Genomic DNA, 15763 nt, shown 5'->3' on the forward strand with positions numbered 1-15763 from the left:
TGGCTCTTCACATGCATCTGCCCGATTGACTCTGTACCCTCATCTCCAGGGCTGCCTACCTGGGCACCTAGGTAGACAGGCAGGCAGCCCTGAGGCTACCCGTTCGTCACTTGTCGTTGACGATACATCTGGGTGCATAAGCGAGGAAATGACTACAGAGGAATGCACCATTGCGAGGCAACCATCGCTGTCTCCCGCTGCGACCGGGCTGCCCATTGCCATCTGGCCTGCGATACCACTAGGCGGGGGCTCTTCGCCGCGCACGCCACTACCTCACGAGTAAGGCTCGTAAGATCCACTCTCGGTAGATGCACAGCGCATCTACATGGACTTATCTGAGCTGGCATCCGAGAGTCTCGACTTGCTGTACATACGTCCTTCCATAGCGAAAGTGGTGCACGAGCTGCAGAGCTGACAGCTACGAGTATGCATGCTGCGGGACGCGCTTCTCCATAGCTGGCCACCCGGCCCGCCCATCTTCAAGCGTCCCACAACGCCCATCACAATTCCATAGTGCGTCGTGGGAGCCCATGGCATTGCGCGAGCCGTCACCGTTGCGAACGACTCGATGAACCATTGCCTAGGCAGACGCCTCGTCATATATCCTACGAGTCTCGACACTACTAACTATAGACACGGCACACGTAGATGCATCGGCAATGGTCTAGCCATAGTCTTCCAGGGTTTGGGGATGATAGCGCGGGAGGCCAATCACCAATGGCACACATTGCGCCATGTTCCGCGACCATTGCCGCATTCGTTAGTCCGTGGCATAGGAAGAGGCCAGGCTCAAGTGCTCCTATACGAAGCTGAGCTGTGTCGGCGGTCGCTAAAGCGACTTGGGATTGTTTATCAACGCTTGCTAACCTTTTCGAGTTTCACCAGCTGCGCCTCACAGAGGGATCTGCATCTGAAGCGCTAGAAGCAACGGCGCATTGACAGAAACCCAGTTCCCACGCTACGCAAGTGCCTCTCCCGCCCCGACTGTTGGGAAATCATAATTATCCATTATAGATTACGCTACCCCAGAAGCCAAATACCTTCCGCAACCTCCTTCGATCTGGATCCTAACACATTTGCACCCCGTTTATCACCAACTACCAATAATGTCCACGTCCATGAAACACAGGAGCATACCAGCAGCATTCCACGAAAAACAGCCCGTTGCTACGATAAAGCCTTCGAGACCCACGTCCGCGCCCTTCACCAATTTTTCCAAGCCTTTGGCACAGGAGGATGCGCCTGCTGCGAACCCCAAATTGGTCGCCGCTGAAGAATTACAGGCTAGGATCAAAGCCGCAAGAAGGAGTAGAACCGCCTCTCAACCGCTGCCCGAAGCAGTACGACGGAAACTCGATCACTCGTCTGACCTCATACACCCAGCCTTGCGCGCCAGGAGCGGCGTAACACCAAACCCTGCTCGTACCGTCAGCCACAGGCCCAAGAGCCGTGAGGGCCTTTCCATAGACGCGGTGATTCGGCGACTATCCATGGAAATTGATGAGCAAAACCATGTTAGAGGACGCGGTCCACCCGTGTCAGGCCAGCCTTTGCATCTTTCGGACAACATACCGCCAGTACCCACACTACCAGCATTCCCACCCGCTGCGACCTACCGTCCACGACCGCGCCAAACCGCGAGCAGTAGGTCTTCTATGACCAAACGACGGAGTCCTTTATCCAATGTTTCTTCTCCAGACGGTAGGCAATACGGCATTGGTGGTTTAACAAACCCGCTAATCTCAGGTGCAGACTCAGCGGAGACGTCTTCTCACACTTCCAGACGTACTTCCGCCTCTTCTCGTAAGCAGTCCTAATTGATTCAACGCTTAAAGGCTCATGTTCGCGACAGGCACATCCAAGTCTGAAGACTCCAAAGACGACGACGATAACGACGACATCGTACGCGTCATCAATCCACAACCTGTAAAAGCCACCTTGGTCCAGCGAAAACACATATCTGAACCCCAGACTTTGCCTCAACCGTCTGCTCCAAGCTCGCGGCCCACGTCACAGCGTGCCAAGAGCCGCAGCTCATGGCACACCCTTTCCCGGCGCAGCATACTGTGCTCTGTATGAGTGCTCCGAGTCTGAATGCTTTGACCACAAAGACTTCATTCTTTGACCTATCGGAGAACCTCTGCACCTTGCATTTTAGCGTGATTTTACATCGACCAAGGCGTTTGGGCAACACAGCGCTTGGGGCCGATATCTTACTCCTCTAAACTATGTCATTCTTATATCACGACTGGGAAGGATTTGAGCGTTCAAAAGAGCACAAATGGCATAGGAGTCCTGGCGTTTTTGCAAGTGTTTCAGTAAACGACATTAGTGAGCATGGTCCACCGCAAATTTTACACATCTACGTAGATAGTTGCCCGTAGCAATCACGACAATCTTATGACATGGGTTCTTTCGCACGCTGCGTCGACTCGCCTCTGTTTCGGCAAACACAGGCCTCGCTCGGATTCTTCGATGCATCCCAAGCATGTTATCGATGCAGACCCACATGGCTGGAAGTGATACATGCGCGACGCATGCAAGGCGCAAGCCACAGACGGGACAAGTTCCGAACCTGGTCAGCAATACAGCGTATTGCAGTAGTCGGCGCTCCGTTGGCCCTGTAACAAGAAATCGGACATTGTCCGTGTCAAACAGGCTAGTGGAAGGTGGTAGCTGCGCGATAAGGTGCGGCGTTCCCGGGTCTACCGCCTAGCCAGCCAGCCATTGAACCAGGAACGTGGCTTTCGGGTGCAGGGTCGCTATCTGCGGCCCAGTTCACGGACCATGAATGAGGCGGACCGTCTCAGCTTGCGTGATAGCAGGCCATGTGTGAGATGTCTGCTTTGCTCGAAGACACGACGACGACGACGACGATGACGACGACGACGACCATGGCACAGTACACAAGACCTGTAGCACAAGCGGGCGTCAGGTGGAGACGGGTATGGCGGCCGTTCCTGACGATCATCCGTACTGGTAACGATGGTTTTGATTACGCGAACGGCCGAACGTCCATAGAACGTTTAAACCTAACTTTGTCCGCGGGCTTCCAACTCGCCAGATGCCCATGCACGACTCGTTGACAAATTGTCAGCCGATTTGTGACCAGCCGCTGAAGCTTTGGACGTCGCCGTCATGGCCAGGTGTATGCCTTGGGTGAACAGACATCTGGGACTCGATTTGACATGGCGCGATACTACCAGGTACACGGTCCATCGTACTATCATCGGGGATAAATGGTTAAATGCTTCGGTCCCAGATTGGCGACACACGGGGGCCCCTTTGAAGGACGTCATGCCCAGGGTTGATCAATAGCGTGACGCGACGCCGAGGTTCTGGGCTGCGGAGACTGTGATCTTCACTCTCGGACCCTGGGACTTGAAGTCTCCCGTGTTGATCACCGTGGCGATCACATGCTTGGATCAAGTCGAATGCAGGGCCGGCAGCCAAGTTGCATAATACAAGTTGTGCGAGCTAGCTATCGATAAGCCCTTTGATCGGGTCACTCCCGAAACTCCGCAACTCAGTGCACGCCAGACACACCTGCAGCCCCGCTATGAACCCTTCAGAGCGGACGAAAGAGGCACTTCTCGGTATGTGCCATATACACTATGGAGATGCAGACACACGAGAGCCGGTCGAGCGCATGCTAACCCTCTTGCAGCAAAGACTGAGGCACTATGCACTTCCATTGTCGACAACCGGAAAGATGACCCATGGGGTGGCGACGGCTACCTCTCCACCATTCTTCGCGCCGTGAAGATGCAGGATGCGACTGATTACTCGGAAGACGACACACGAACCGAGTTTCCGCCGGCATTGGACTATGCAACGTCTGCACAAAGGGAGCTGGTCATTAGAGAACAAAGTGCTGCACTGGTGCGTCGCAGGCTTCCATCCCACACGCCAGCTTTCCCGACGCAGAGGGGCCGGGCTAACAGAGCGTAGATCAGAACGGCACAAGGCATCTCCACCCTCATCCGCGATTTGCAAGAACTCTGGCTCTTCGGCGGCCTCGACACCCTCTCAGACCCCGCAGATGAAGAAGCGAACCGGACAAAGGCCCTTGCGGTTGCGGAGATGATCGAAGCGTTGGCTAAACAGGGACCCGGTGGTGCGAGGCAGAAGGAAGATGGTACAATCAAGAAGGAAGAGACACACAGCGGGTCATGAGCAAACTGGGCTATTGGCGTCTACTCTGACAGGTGTGGACGGTGGATTAGATAGGAAGCGTAGCGAGACGAGGACGAGCGATGCTTGCATTTGATACCCGAGCACTTTTTTCCAACGAGCGAGGTAATACAGAGCTCAATTATAATTGGCATGACTATGAATCTAGGAGCCACGATAATTTCAATGTGTTGGCTCACCACGGACGTTGCTATCTTGATGTGCCCGACACTCGATTCGCTTTTGTGCTCACTGGAGAATCGCGCATCGTGGGAAGTTATAGACACTTTTGTTCATTCCGGCCAGTTCTCGCGCCGCTGTTCCCTGCGAAACACAAGGCAATCGGCCCCGCCTCGTTCTTCATACCAGACCTGCAAGGCCTTGGTGTAGCAGCAATCACACCGTACATTTCATCCGCGGCTAGACTTCGTCACTTCTACCCACGTAACCACTGCACAAGTGTTGGAGACTTTCTGTAGGGGCTGGCAGAAGACGATTGGGCGACTGCTTTGAGATCCTCGAGCAGGGATGGAGAACCATTTCACTTCATGTAGGTTCATGTGGGTGAGTTATACAGAGTAGAGTTTTCGCAGTAATCTGTTAGGGAGGGACGAGGGCATTCTATAGTACCGCTTGATATATTGTCGTTCCAATATCGACTGTAGAGGGATTGGGGAGCCACGCAGCGATCAACGACAACCTTGGAACCCACCAACAGGGGACTCCTGAGACTCGAGTTCTCCCAGAACACATCAGATGTGCAATTTATAGGCGACCTGAAGCAGGGATTGAAGCACAAGAGGTAGCAGTAGCGAAGCCCAAGGTATCAGAACGGAAGGCTAGATAGCTTTGCAGATCTAGATGTTGCAAGTTAGAGCATTCCTGATTTCGGAGTACTGTCCTAAAGCATGCCAAACAGCTTTGCTCTGCGCTGCAAAGATGGCTACAGCTTAGCTATCACGTTCCTAGTATATATTTGCTGAGGTAGTCACCTGAAGAGGGAAAACTACAATAGTCGAGAGAGTAGGTGCATTGAAAGTGAGAGGAATAGGGTCCAGTCGTTTTGCATAATTGATCTCGATCAGCAAGCTGAGTACATCGTCATGTCTGGCTAAAAGTATTTTCCATTGACATCATCGCTCTCATGACACTTGAATGGAAAAACCAGGGATGATATCTGATGAAGCCACGCGCGGCAAGTTTACAATCGAAGCATGCGGTTTGCTCGTTTCGTACATGTTGTGTTCAAATGGGTTTATCATAGATTGGATATTGGAGATCAATCGTTGGCCAAAAAGCCTTTCCACTCAATACCTTACTTGTCCACTCTAATCTTCATACCAAAGTCATTCAGTGTCTTCACGTACTCGTCTCCCAGTGTTGCGGGTGTAAGAATGCCACCTCCTAGCTTACCCGCCTCGCTGTCCTCTAGCCTGCCTCGGAGAATGACTAAGGCGGCGGCACTGAGCGTCATCGCAGTGGCAACATAACCACCATGTGCGACCTCGAGGTTGGCAAACACCTTCTTTCCGTCCCCAGTGGTGCCAACACCACGGTAGTGCATGAAGTCCTCCTTCATGCTCTCTTTCGACGGTCCTTGGCCTGGGCTTGGGATGACCATCTTGAAGACGGGTTCCAACAACCAGCGTGTTACTGGTATGGCAAGCAGAACGGCGACTGAAGTAAGAACCACCTTCTGTGCTAGCCCAACAAAGAAGTTGGGAGCACGCGCGTACTCGTTGAAGCGGAATTTGGGACCATATTGCAGGGTTTCGTCACCCGAAGACTGGTACAGACCCCACGAGCGATGTGCAATGCATACATCGACGCTTGCCATGAGTCCGGTTGTCTGGATGCCTCCAAGCTCAGGGATACTTTGTAGACCGAAAAGACTGTACGGGAAGCTTCCCGACGGTGATGCGACGACGTTGTCTGCGCTAACCGGCGACAGCGAGTACGGGTGCATCGACTTTCCGAGATGACTGAGTGAGTATTTCTTGAAGAGTTCCAGCATAGTAAGGGATGTTCCACCACTGATTCCAGATTTGAAGTCGTAGAGTGTCATGATGGCGCGCTCGCAGGGTGCGTTGTGGCGCTTGCGCACCTCGCGCGCGAGTACGTACGCCATGATATCTGCAGGAACAGAGTCGAGACCACACTCGGGGATGACGATGGTTTTGTTCTTCTTCGCAAGCTCATCGTACTTGGCAACCATGTCGTAGATCCATGGCACCTCACCAGTGGAGTCCAGATAGTGTGTGCCGTTGTTTACACAGGCGGCAAGGACAGGCTCGCCATAGTGCATGAAGGGGCCAACCGTCGTGATGATGAGCTTTGTCTTTTTAACGAGCGTTTCCAGCTGCTGGCGCTCAAGCTCGCATGTCTCGATAGCTGGGTCTCGTTAGCTGACCTATCTCAGATTTTGTCTGTCGCATGTTTGTAACGCAGATTCTGTCGCCACATACCTGGCTGCTTGCGATTTGGCTTTAGCTTCGTCAATTCGTCAACTACAGCTTGCAATTTCTTCGCATTGCGTCCAGCAACAGCCCACTTGAGATCATCTGGCAGATGGGTAGTCACCCATTCCGCAACGAGTTTTCCGGTATATCCGGTTGCTCCCAGCAAGATCAGCTCATATTGTCGCGATTGTTGAGCCATCCTGATGAAGGTGTGTGATTGAGCAAAGAAGAGACGAGGAGACAGGAGAACGTCAATCGGGGTGTAGCTAGGGGAAATTCCTAATCATCGAATACCACGCGACTCGGACAAGACCCTTCTTTTGGATGCCTGCGGTCATGCCGAGGCAGGCGCCGGCGTGCGCGGTAGATACAGTATCTTCACGTACCGCTCGCAGTACACCTCGTAAGAAGTAGGGCAGCACCGCGAGTGTTGCACTACAATACAGTTCAAGATCAAAGTGATCGCCAGCAAACGATGCCACGTACAGAGTAAGCCTTTACATGGATAGATCACGATGTGGACATGCACTATTCTCAAAATAGTCTAAGCGCCTTGGCAGCAGACGCTGAATTTGAGCAATGCCCCTCCACGTCGATGAATGATCCTTCTCACCGCTATCCTTGAATGGCTTCTCGGCCTCCACACAAGTTGTTGTACTCCAATCGCACGACTGAGTCATCTCTCTGGATCGGGTAATGAAGGCAGAGAAGCCTGGTGGAAGAGCGCGACAGTGGAGATGAAGCGGTCTGCTTTCTGCGACACCCACGTTTCTCGCAGTGTCGCTAATATGCAAATCTCACAGGGAGACCTGAAAGCAGGATCCAAGATAATCATAGCTACATGCAAGAAGCCGCCGCAACCATACCGCGAACTCACATCGCCCGCGTCGCGCGGTATCCTCGTCCGGCGTTTACAAAGCCGCGCGAGGCGCTACACGTAGAAATACAAGACCCATTACCTTGCTTTACCTTGTCTTTACAAAGGCGGAACTCTCGAGTCGTCTTCCAGCGCAGTGTCGAATATACAAGGACTGGCATTGGTAGCACTGCACGTCTTGTAGGGCTGCGCTCTCCAGTGTCCTGCCTGACGTCTGAGTGCTGGTGTTCGATACACTGGAAGCAATGCTGCCTTGAGTAAGAGAGCCGTACCAAACGCCAAGGGAGCTTGCGCTGCAGACAAAATGTTCGGCCCATCCACACCAGATCCGGCAGCTGTCGTTATCTTATCAGTGTATCCCATAGTGACATCTTCTTGCGAAGATAAGATTGTCCAGGTCTCCAGTCCGTCCGGCCTTGTATGCCCGGACTTCCCACTTCAGAATGCCTTATAGATGCGGGAGGGAAACTGATGCAAGTACCTTGAGGCTAAGCGCGCCTTCCGTAAACATGCCACAAGCGCATCTGACACAATCAAGAGTTGAAGAGATAGGGAAGCGGTTAAACTGAAACGCATTTACACTATGGGTAACCACTCAGTGACATCGCAAGTCATCCGGGCTGCTCCTTCGGGTCCCGAACACGTGGTGAGGTAAGCGCGAAGAATGACTGATCATCTAGCATCTACCCGCCCGCAGCAGCTTTGGGTCTCGTTACGCACTCTACTACGAAAGGCGCCACTAGTCTCCACTTGGGCATCCTCTTCCTGGCAAACATCACGGGTTTCCGGGGTTGGTTGCGACTGCCTAGGAGTGTGGCTGCAGGCCAAGCCACTAGCGTCCGCTACTTAAACCACAGTCCCCGCTCTCTCGACTTGATCATCTTCCCAACTTATGAATCGCGTCGACGAGTACTTCCGCTCTTTCACCTCCAAGCATCACACCAATGGCCGAGACGTGTATAGTCTGCCTCGGCGATCTCGTCCCCCTCGACGACGGCCCTACCGCCACCGCATCATCGCTAGCGACCAAGCCGTTTGAGGATGGCGCTGATGTCGACCCCCAATCACATGCCAAGGATAAGATGGCGGCCGTAGAGTCTACCAAGGAGGACGATCTGGTCGCACATTTACTACCATGCGGCCACGATCTGCACAACGAGTGCCTCAAGCCCTGGGTCGAACGAGCGAACAGTTGCCCAATATGTCGAGCCAGCTTCAACATGGTCGAGCTCAGCGCGCGCGTTGGAGGTATGTCAGTCCTGGATGCTACGGAGCCCTGCGGTTGTGACGTTGCTATTGTTGGCTGATAGTAGCCTAGCTACTGGCTAAATGGTCAGTCAAGCTCAGCATGACCTCTACCCAAACCTACAATGTCTTGCTGCGCAAAATGGCTCTGGCGACATGGAATTTTGACTAACAACTCACCAGGACCCAAACTATCCGAGTACACCGTGCAAGACAAGCAGCAAGTCGCCGATATCGATCCGTCCATGATCATCGACGACGACTACACACTGGAGGATGACGGAAGTTATGATGCATGCATGGTCTGTGATGAGTTCGGTGACGCGTCGCAGCTCATGTACTGCCATAGCTGCGAACAACTGTGCCACGTCTTCTGTGCTGGACTCGACCGGATGCCATCTCGCGGGCCCTGGTATTGCCAGGGCTGTGTTGAGAATCCTGGTCTGCTGGAAGCCGCGTCCCGACGACGACCTGCAGTACGAGGTCCCGCTGCCTGGATCAACGGCCGGAGCCGTGTGCCGCGTCACAATCATGCCCCTGACGAATGGGTGGGCGTCTGGCAAAGCGTCTGGGACCGATTACAGTTTGACATTGAGTTCCCATTTGACGAGGAAGAACAGTCTGAGAACCAGTCAGATGTCACGCGACGCGACGACCGTAGATGGGAGCAGCGCATGCGAGTCGCACGGCAGGCCGGCGCCGGCGCTCGCTTCCAAATCGCCACTGACAATGTTGTAACCGGTCGACGCCGCAACTCCAACGTCGCTACACGATCCACAAATCGAGCGCTCCATCGCGAGCCACCAAAGACACCAAAAGATCCAGAGTCACAGGAAGAACTGCGGGCATGGAACCAATTTGAGAAGGCGCGCGAACAGCTAGCCCAGGGTGACGCACGTCCTGCCCCCAGCGTAGCGAGCACCAGTAGCCGAAGAGGACGCAAACGCAAGTCCATCGACTCCTCCCCTGCCGAAACTGAGCCTCGCGAGCAGAAGCCAGAACGCAAGCTCAAGCGCCCTCGAACCCGTATGCACTTGGACAACGGAGAGTCATCGTCGGCAGCCGCACGCCGCAACACGGTGGCTAGCACGCACGCTCCTGCAGCTGCATCATCGCCACCTGCAGTTCCAACCGGTGAGAGTTCAACCCCCGCGCCTGGTTTTCTGCAGTCGCTGCTTCAGGAGGTTGAGGTCGACCGATTTGCCGAGCGCGACAAGGAGATCGCCGCCCCACAGCCCCGGCGCATCATCGTGGAGCGCGCTTGTTCTCCCCAACATTCCTCCCCAGGTCTGTCGCCGGTCTACCAGAAACCTCCCGGAATGTCCACACCACCGCCTCTTAATCTTACTCGCACCACATCACCTGTACAACAGGACCAGCAACTGTCGCCAACCTACTCGCCGTATTCCCCTGCAGATGACGACCGTCCCGGACGTCGCACACTCGCGCATCGCTCTGTCGGCCTCAGCAGTCCCCCTCGCTCCAAGGACTCGTCGCCTAGCCGGCCGACCCTCTCGTATTCTACCAAAGCTGAACTGCAGCGCATGGTCACAGCTGTTTTGAAACCCATATACCTGAAGAAAGAAGTCACGAAACAGGAATATACCGACGTCAATCGCGACGTATCACGTTTGTTATACGAAAAGGTTGGTGAAGCTGGTGCTCATGCATTGGCGGATCAAGACACGCGGGAGAAATGGCAGAAGATGGCGACCACTGAAGTTGACGTTGCGCTGAAAGCCCTTCGTGCTGGTGGAGCCTCGCTTTCGCCCTCTGCTGAGGATTCTGCATCATCGTCCTCATAAGGGAACTACAAGGGACGGACCATTCAGGCGTACGGGTTATTGGGAGGAACAGATATATGATACCACGGATCTCTTTGGGCCTGCATTTATGGAGTTGTCGGTAGCGCTTAGTTATTATAGTAATCGTATCTGCGACGTAATCCAGGAATCTTCAGCCGGAGTTCGGCTTTTACGATCATCGAAAAGATTTTGCAGTCCTAGTCATATATATTATGCTTACACACATATGCTAAGAACTACAGAAGGGAAGTCATCGATGGCTGTATAACTGATTGCTATCTAATCATAGGTATGGTCGTGGAGGAAGCCGCGCAAGCTCACATTGTACCTTTCACGCTTGACATGGTTTAGTGCCCCTACGCGACTATTCTAATAGTCCTGCCTCTGATACCCGTCACCGCGGTAGTCACGCTGAGGATACTCTTGTTGAGGGTAGCCTTGTTGGGATGGTGGGTACTGCTCCGAACGATAGTCTGGAGGTCCTTGATGGTAACCCTGTGGGGGTGGGGCATGGTGCTCAGGTCGGTAGTCCTGAGATGGATACGATTCAGGGCGGTGATGTTGAGGTGGTTGATATTGCTGAGGAGCATAGCCTTCATGAGGTGGCCCGTGATGCTCGGGTCGATAGTCTTGAGACGGTGGGTACTGTGACGCCTGGTGACCTTGGTACTCGCGTCTAGGCTCCTCTCGGTATTGATCATGGCTCTGGTACTGTGGGGGGTTGTTGTATCCTTGCGGCGCGTGGTCCTGTCCACTGTAACTGCCAGACGGGGGAGCTGGACGATGGTCACCGTGTGGTGGTTGTGACGGAGGTTGGTACCCTCCTCCCATGTTTGTGTTCGCAGTGGGCGATCCGACGCTTACGTTCTCGTTTCCGATATCGTCTGGGACGTTGATCTTGACGTCAGGCAGGTACCTCTGTACCTTCTGTTCTACCATGCCCTGCACGAAGACCCAGCTTTGGCGCTCAAACTTGCGATGGCCACCATTGACCACACCCAGTATACTTTCTCGAAGTGTCTCTTGTACCTTTTGTACCAAAGCACGGATCTTGGAGAGCAATTTGGCCTTGATGTCATCTCCAAAACCGCGATCTGCTGGACCGGACGCGTCGCGGTCGAGCTGTGAATCGAAAGGATTTCCACCCAGTATCTTCTCGAGCGGACGTTGGAATTGATCAGGCAACAACTCGAATAGTTGTTTCTCGATTGCTCCAAGGATTTTGCGGAATTCCAAGCGAACCTAAAGATGAGTGTTTCAAGTCAGTATTTGTCTCACATGAATTTCGCACAGGGGTATTACTGACTTCTCGGTGGACTTTGGCGAGACCCGTGCTGAGCTTGTCACTGATGACGCGGGAGAAGCCTCCACCACTGCTGCTCTCGCCATTACGACCAGAGTCATCAAAACCTCTCGAAGTCTCCTCATTGCTGCTCTTTTTGCTCCCGAACAAATTTCCAAGACCCTTTACCAGGTCGCCCACCTGTTCGGCAATCTCGGCTTTCGCACCATCACCCAGGTCGCGTGTGCTTGTGTTTCCACGAAGCCAGCGCTTGATGTGATCCAGGGCTATGCGGGTGAACTGCTCAGCGAGAGGCGCATGTTGTTGACGTAACTTGTCACCAACTGTCTGCTTGATCTCTGGGCTGATAAGTCTCGCCTTCTCCTCGGGGTTCTGAGATGCGTCTTTGATTGTGCTACTGATCATGCCAAGAAGACCTCCAATCTCAAAGGACTGACCACCTTTCGACCCTCTTTCGTCCAAATGATCTTGCACGACATTGAGGGCCGATGAAAGGAAGCCTCGAGCTCCAGACGAGAAATCCCCGTCTACGGATCGAGACTGCTCTGGGCCTCCTCGGTTCCCCTCCGTAAGATCGAATATATCGCGCAAATCCCCGCCCGCTTCATCGGAAATCTGACCGAAGCTGCGCGTCAACTTGGCGATTTCATCCGCAAAAGGCAGTGACTGTCCACCATAGGCGTCGGGTGCTGCGTCATTGAGGTTCCAAGGGCCCGATCGGCTACCATCCGACGAAGACGGCCTGTCTTTACCGAACAGGGAACGAAAAGCGTCTACGACCTGGGTTTCCAGACTATCGATAGTCTTTTGTTGGAAGACTTCAAGTTCGGAGGCGATGCGGGGCTGGATCTGGGGCGCCAGCGAATCGACATAATCGTCGACCTTTTGCATCAAGACGTCGGGAAGTCCGCGCGAAGACATGATTTGCGAAATATGTATATACTTAGGTTGAGAGCTGCTACGAATAGAGCAGAATGTTTTAATGCTTGCTGAGGAAGAGTATAGATGAAGCAAGGTTGAAAAGTGGCTGGTGCAGGTAATAAGTGGCGTCAGCCAAGACAGGCTAGTAACGAATACTACCTAGGTAAGAGCTTCAACTGCTTCTGCTCCACGCAAAAGCAATGCAGTCACTACATAAATTTGTGCGCATGTGACTTTACTTACAAGCCGAGTCCGAGATCTTGAGATTGAAGAACAGTGCCTTTGATTTGCTGATATGCCGTGCGATCCGTTCCAGACGAACGTCACGCGTCATCCTACCTTGCAACCTAAAACCAAGAAAGTCCCAAAGACTGTAAAAGGAATCGCTATAAATAAGGATTGAGCGTGACCTCTCAAAGAAACAGTTTACCAATCACCGTCACCATGAGCGATATAAAAGTTGCAGGCTCTCCAACTAAAGCCAAGGCCGACGGCGCTGCCGGACCTCAAACGCATCGCACACACGAACCTCCACACAAACCGACTGCTGGTACCATTCTTCTTGCATTCACGGGCAATCTAGCTTGCTGGATCATAACAGGCGCCATTGCCTACGTGTCACCCTCGTTACCAGCCAACGATGACTTCACGTGCCTCGTCATAGCGTTTTTGCCGCTAGAAGCATTCGCAATCATCTATCTCATCTTGACCGCTTCGGACAAGGGCTGGTTATCAACAACACCAATTGCAAGCGCGGCCATTGCTGGTTTCGGCACAACAACCGCGTATGTCATATGTTGGACTGCATGGAAGAACTTTGCGACTTTTGCATTCTGGGTCGAGGCTGGCGTCTTCCTTTCTCTCATTCTTGAGATCAGGTTCCGGCTTTTCCAATCTGCAGAACGAAAAATCGGCGAGTTGTTGGACCTGTGAGAAAGGAGAATCGCGGTGGCTGAGCATTTCCCTCACGCACGAGCTTCTAATCTTACTGTAGAAGAACGAGTTTGATGGACAACTCATACGCATCTTCGCGTGGCCTATATATGACTTGCTAGTCAACTTCAAGCAACGGCCGGCTTCTGTTTGTATTCCAGATAGCCAGATAGGCTCTTTCCACCGGTTGTACCCGATTAGAGCTACGATATCAAGGGATCATGAGCAGAACCTTTGGGGCAAGTGTGCGGCGCAATTGAATCACGGCTACTTCGTCATCACAACGGAATCTTTCACTGCGCATCGCAACTGGTCGATAGGGTGGGCTGATAGACGAGGGTGGTATGGACGGAGGATGCTCATTCCGTAGCTGCTCGATCGGTTGAGACATTGAATTTACATGTCTTCTTCGCCAATGGAATCGACCAAGAAGAACAGCATTTGCTATCAGAATGTTTCATCAGGGTTCGTATGTTTAGTTGATTTTATAAGCAAAGCCAACATCATCCCTTTGGCGTTGCCATCATAACATCTACTCCTAGACAATAGCCTCAGGCCTCTCGACCCTCTTCTTCGCCGTACCCACACCTGCATGGCCTCTTTCCTGATCCTTGCCCAACCATGGCTTCAACGCCTCACCGACCATACTCTGTCGCAGAAAGTAGATAACCTGGCCAATAATAATGAGGACAAAGGCGATGGGGTACATCCAGTGAATGTTCAATCCGAAAACCTTGACGCCAATCGCCACACCCCAGAAGCTTCCTGTCAGAAGGGAGATGTTGAAGAATGCAGCAGAGCTGAGACGGAACAGGACCGGTGCAAGGGAGTAGAAGAGCGAAAGAATGAGTGTGTACCCGGTAAGGTAGCCTCCAACCTTGGCGTTCCAAGTCGCACTGCGGAAGGCGGCGCGGTCGAAGATACCCGCTTGCGTACCGTTGATGAACATGCCCCAGAAAGCAAGCTGGCCAACAACCTCATACAGCGGCCGTTCGGAAACAAGCCACTCTTCAAATACGTTGGACAGACCGTAGAAAGTGGCGCCTAGAAGCGCAAAAAGATCGCCCTTGACCTGGTCCGTAGCTCCAAAGTTGTTCGTGCCGGTGATGTGATCGGAGCCAAAGATTACACCTAGACCGCCGATGCACAGAAGAATGCCGAAAATTTGCGTGTAGTGGTAGCGGACTTTGAGGAAGAAGAAGGAGATTATCACGACAACGGCGATGGCCCAGAAGTTGATCAGTTGGGCGCTGAGAATGGTAGTCTAGTCGTGTGTCAGCATGCAAGTCTACGCGAGAGAATGGACAGGAACCTACGTAACGATACGCCAGTACGATGAAGTAGTTACCCTCGACATCCATGAAGGCGAGGATAAAGAACCGCCAGCCATCTTTTATGACGAGTCGTCCCCATTTCTTGAAGCCGTATTTGTAGAGAGTATAAGATGTGTAGATTATGTTGAGGAGGACGTAGTTGAAGAAGGACTGGAAGGCGGGGATCGATGTACCCTCTTCCGCGAGCAGAGACGATAGTGTATTTGTACCGGTGATGCAGAGAGCGAGGACTGGAAGTAACACCTTGTTAGTCTACATTTCGAACATCCAGTAATGGTTTGTTCGGCACGTACCCTGCCCAAGGACCAATGTGATCCAGAATTGTTTCGTCTTGAGGTATTGGAACCACCGTCCCTTGGTCTGCGCATCGCGTTCTAGAACCTCGTTCCCGGCCGCAACGTTATGCGACTCATTCTCAGATGTTACATATGTGCCAGCACCGGTTTTGTTATTAGCTGCCTCGGGCGCGTAGTGACTGTGATGCGCATCTTGAACGACCACGCCCTCAGCAGGGTAAGCTTGAATCGGATTCATGACCGTTCTCTTGATCCTGGAGGGTTCGAAAGCGCGGGGACCGAGCGGGCAGGCTTGACACCGCTATCGAAAGCTTGTCGGCAAGATCGTGAGATTTGGCGTGGTAAGGTGGAGCTTTTCGCAATTGACGTGAGCGCAAAACTCCAGAAGTCGCTCACGGTGGTGTACAGTTGCGTACG

At 53.0% G+C, this 15763-nt stretch overlaps 6 protein-coding genes across 6 annotated transcripts; 3 read left to right on the plus strand and 3 right to left on the minus strand.

The window, feature by feature from the left end:
- The first annotated feature begins 1014 nt into the window (after positions 1-1014).
- BKA58DRAFT_78290 (uncharacterized protein) lies at positions 1015-2242 on the plus strand. Its single transcript, XM_046175900.1, has 3 exons — positions 1015-1701; positions 1753-1803; positions 1853-2242. The coding sequence occupies exons 1-3, from the start codon at positions 1107-1109 to the stop codon at positions 2077-2079; spliced, it is 873 nt and encodes a 290-aa protein (XP_046028433.1). The 5' UTR covers positions 1015-1106; the 3' UTR covers positions 2080-2242.
- Positions 2243-3222: 980 nt separating this feature from the next.
- Positions 3223-4412, plus strand: BKA58DRAFT_375535 (uncharacterized protein). The gene is made up of 3 exons (XM_046169430.1): positions 3223-3596; positions 3668-3882; positions 3952-4412. The coding sequence occupies exons 1-3, from the start codon at positions 3560-3562 to the stop codon at positions 4174-4176; spliced, it is 477 nt and encodes a 158-aa protein (XP_046028434.1). The 5' UTR covers positions 3223-3559; the 3' UTR covers positions 4177-4412.
- Positions 4413-5204: 792 nt separating this feature from the next.
- On the minus strand, positions 5205-7106 carry BKA58DRAFT_465391 (Saccharopine dehydrogenase-domain-containing protein). The gene is made up of 2 exons (XM_046174958.1): positions 6639-7106; positions 5205-6564 (listed from the first exon to the last, which is right to left on the minus strand). Exons 1-2 carry the CDS (start codon positions 6829-6831, stop codon positions 5489-5491), a joined length of 1269 nt encoding a protein of 422 aa, XP_046028435.1. The 5' UTR covers positions 6832-7106; the 3' UTR covers positions 5205-5488.
- Positions 7107-8140: 1034 nt separating this feature from the next.
- BKA58DRAFT_78409 (uncharacterized protein) lies at positions 8141-10744 on the plus strand. Its single transcript, XM_046175902.1, has 2 exons — positions 8141-8757; positions 8938-10744. Exons 1-2 carry the CDS (start codon positions 8454-8456, stop codon positions 10557-10559), a joined length of 1926 nt encoding a protein of 641 aa, XP_046028436.1. The 5' UTR covers positions 8141-8453; the 3' UTR covers positions 10560-10744.
- On the minus strand, positions 10744-12881 carry BKA58DRAFT_426701 (uncharacterized protein). The gene is made up of 2 exons (XM_046172967.1): positions 11866-12881; positions 10744-11801 (listed from the first exon to the last, which is right to left on the minus strand). Exons 1-2 carry the CDS (start codon positions 12781-12783, stop codon positions 10929-10931), a joined length of 1791 nt encoding a protein of 596 aa, XP_046028437.1. The 5' UTR covers positions 12784-12881; the 3' UTR covers positions 10744-10928.
- Positions 12882-13985: 1104 nt separating this feature from the next.
- BKA58DRAFT_78500 (uncharacterized protein) lies at positions 13986-15668 on the minus strand. Its single transcript, XM_046175905.1, has 3 exons — positions 15344-15668; positions 15033-15280; positions 13986-14980 (listed from the first exon to the last, which is right to left on the minus strand). The coding sequence occupies exons 1-3, from the start codon at positions 15582-15584 to the stop codon at positions 14255-14257; spliced, it is 1215 nt and encodes a 404-aa protein (XP_046028438.1). The 5' UTR covers positions 15585-15668; the 3' UTR covers positions 13986-14254.
- Positions 15669-15763: the final 95 nt, after the last annotated feature.

Source organism: Alternaria rosae (assembly GCF_020736505.1).
Source record: "Alternaria rosae strain MPI-PUGE-AT-0040 chromosome Unknown BKA58scaffold_2, whole genome shotgun sequence".
In the NCBI taxonomy this organism is placed as follows: Eukaryota; Fungi; Ascomycota; class Dothideomycetes; order Pleosporales; family Pleosporaceae; genus Alternaria; species Alternaria rosae.

Coding starts and splice junctions, on each gene's coding strand:
- BKA58DRAFT_426701 (XM_046172967.1), bottom strand. CDS start 12,783: ATGTCTTCGCGCGGACTTCCCGACGTCTTGATGCAAAAGGTCGACGAT. Junction 11,802..11,865: donor TCGCCAAAGTCCACCGAGAA/GTCAGTAATACC, acceptor ACTCATCTTTAG/GTTCGCTTGGAATTCCGCAA.
- BKA58DRAFT_78500 (XM_046175905.1), bottom strand. CDS start 15,584: ATGAATCCGATTCAAGCTTACCCTGCTGAGGGCGTGGTCGTTCAAGAT. Junction 15,281..15,343: donor CACATTGGTCCTTGGGCAGG/GTACGTGCCGAA, acceptor TGTTACTTCCAG/TCCTCGCTCTCTGCATCACC. Junction 14,981..15,032: donor TCGTACTGGCGTATCGTTAC/GTAGGTTCCTGT, acceptor ACACACGACTAG/ACTACCATTCTCAGCGCCCA.
- BKA58DRAFT_78290 (XM_046175900.1), top strand. CDS start 1,107: ATGTCCACGTCCATGAAACACAGGAGCATACCAGCAGCATTCCACGAA. Junction 1,702..1,752: donor CAATGTTTCTTCTCCAGACG/GTAGGCAATACG, acceptor TCTCAGGTGCAG/ACTCAGCGGAGACGTCTTCT. Junction 1,804..1,852: donor ACGTACTTCCGCCTCTTCTC/GTAAGCAGTCCT, acceptor TGTTCGCGACAG/GCACATCCAAGTCTGAAGAC.
- BKA58DRAFT_465391 (XM_046174958.1), bottom strand. CDS start 6,831: ATGGCTCAACAATCGCGACAATATGAGCTGATCTTGCTGGGAGCAACC. Junction 6,565..6,638: donor GCCAAATCGCAAGCAGCCAG/GTATGTGGCGAC, acceptor AACGAGACCCAG/CTATCGAGACATGCGAGCTT.
- BKA58DRAFT_375535 (XM_046169430.1), top strand. CDS start 3,560: ATGAACCCTTCAGAGCGGACGAAAGAGGCACTTCTCG. Junction 3,597..3,667: donor GACGAAAGAGGCACTTCTCG/GTATGTGCCATA, acceptor ACCCTCTTGCAG/CAAAGACTGAGGCACTATGC. Junction 3,883..3,951: donor GAGAACAAAGTGCTGCACTG/GTGCGTCGCAGG, acceptor AACAGAGCGTAG/ATCAGAACGGCACAAGGCAT.
- BKA58DRAFT_78409 (XM_046175902.1), top strand. CDS start 8,454: ATGGCCGAGACGTGTATAGTCTGCCTCGGCGATCTCGTCCCCCTCGAC. Junction 8,758..8,937: donor GCTCAGCGCGCGCGTTGGAG/GTATGTCAGTCC, acceptor ACAACTCACCAG/GACCCAAACTATCCGAGTAC.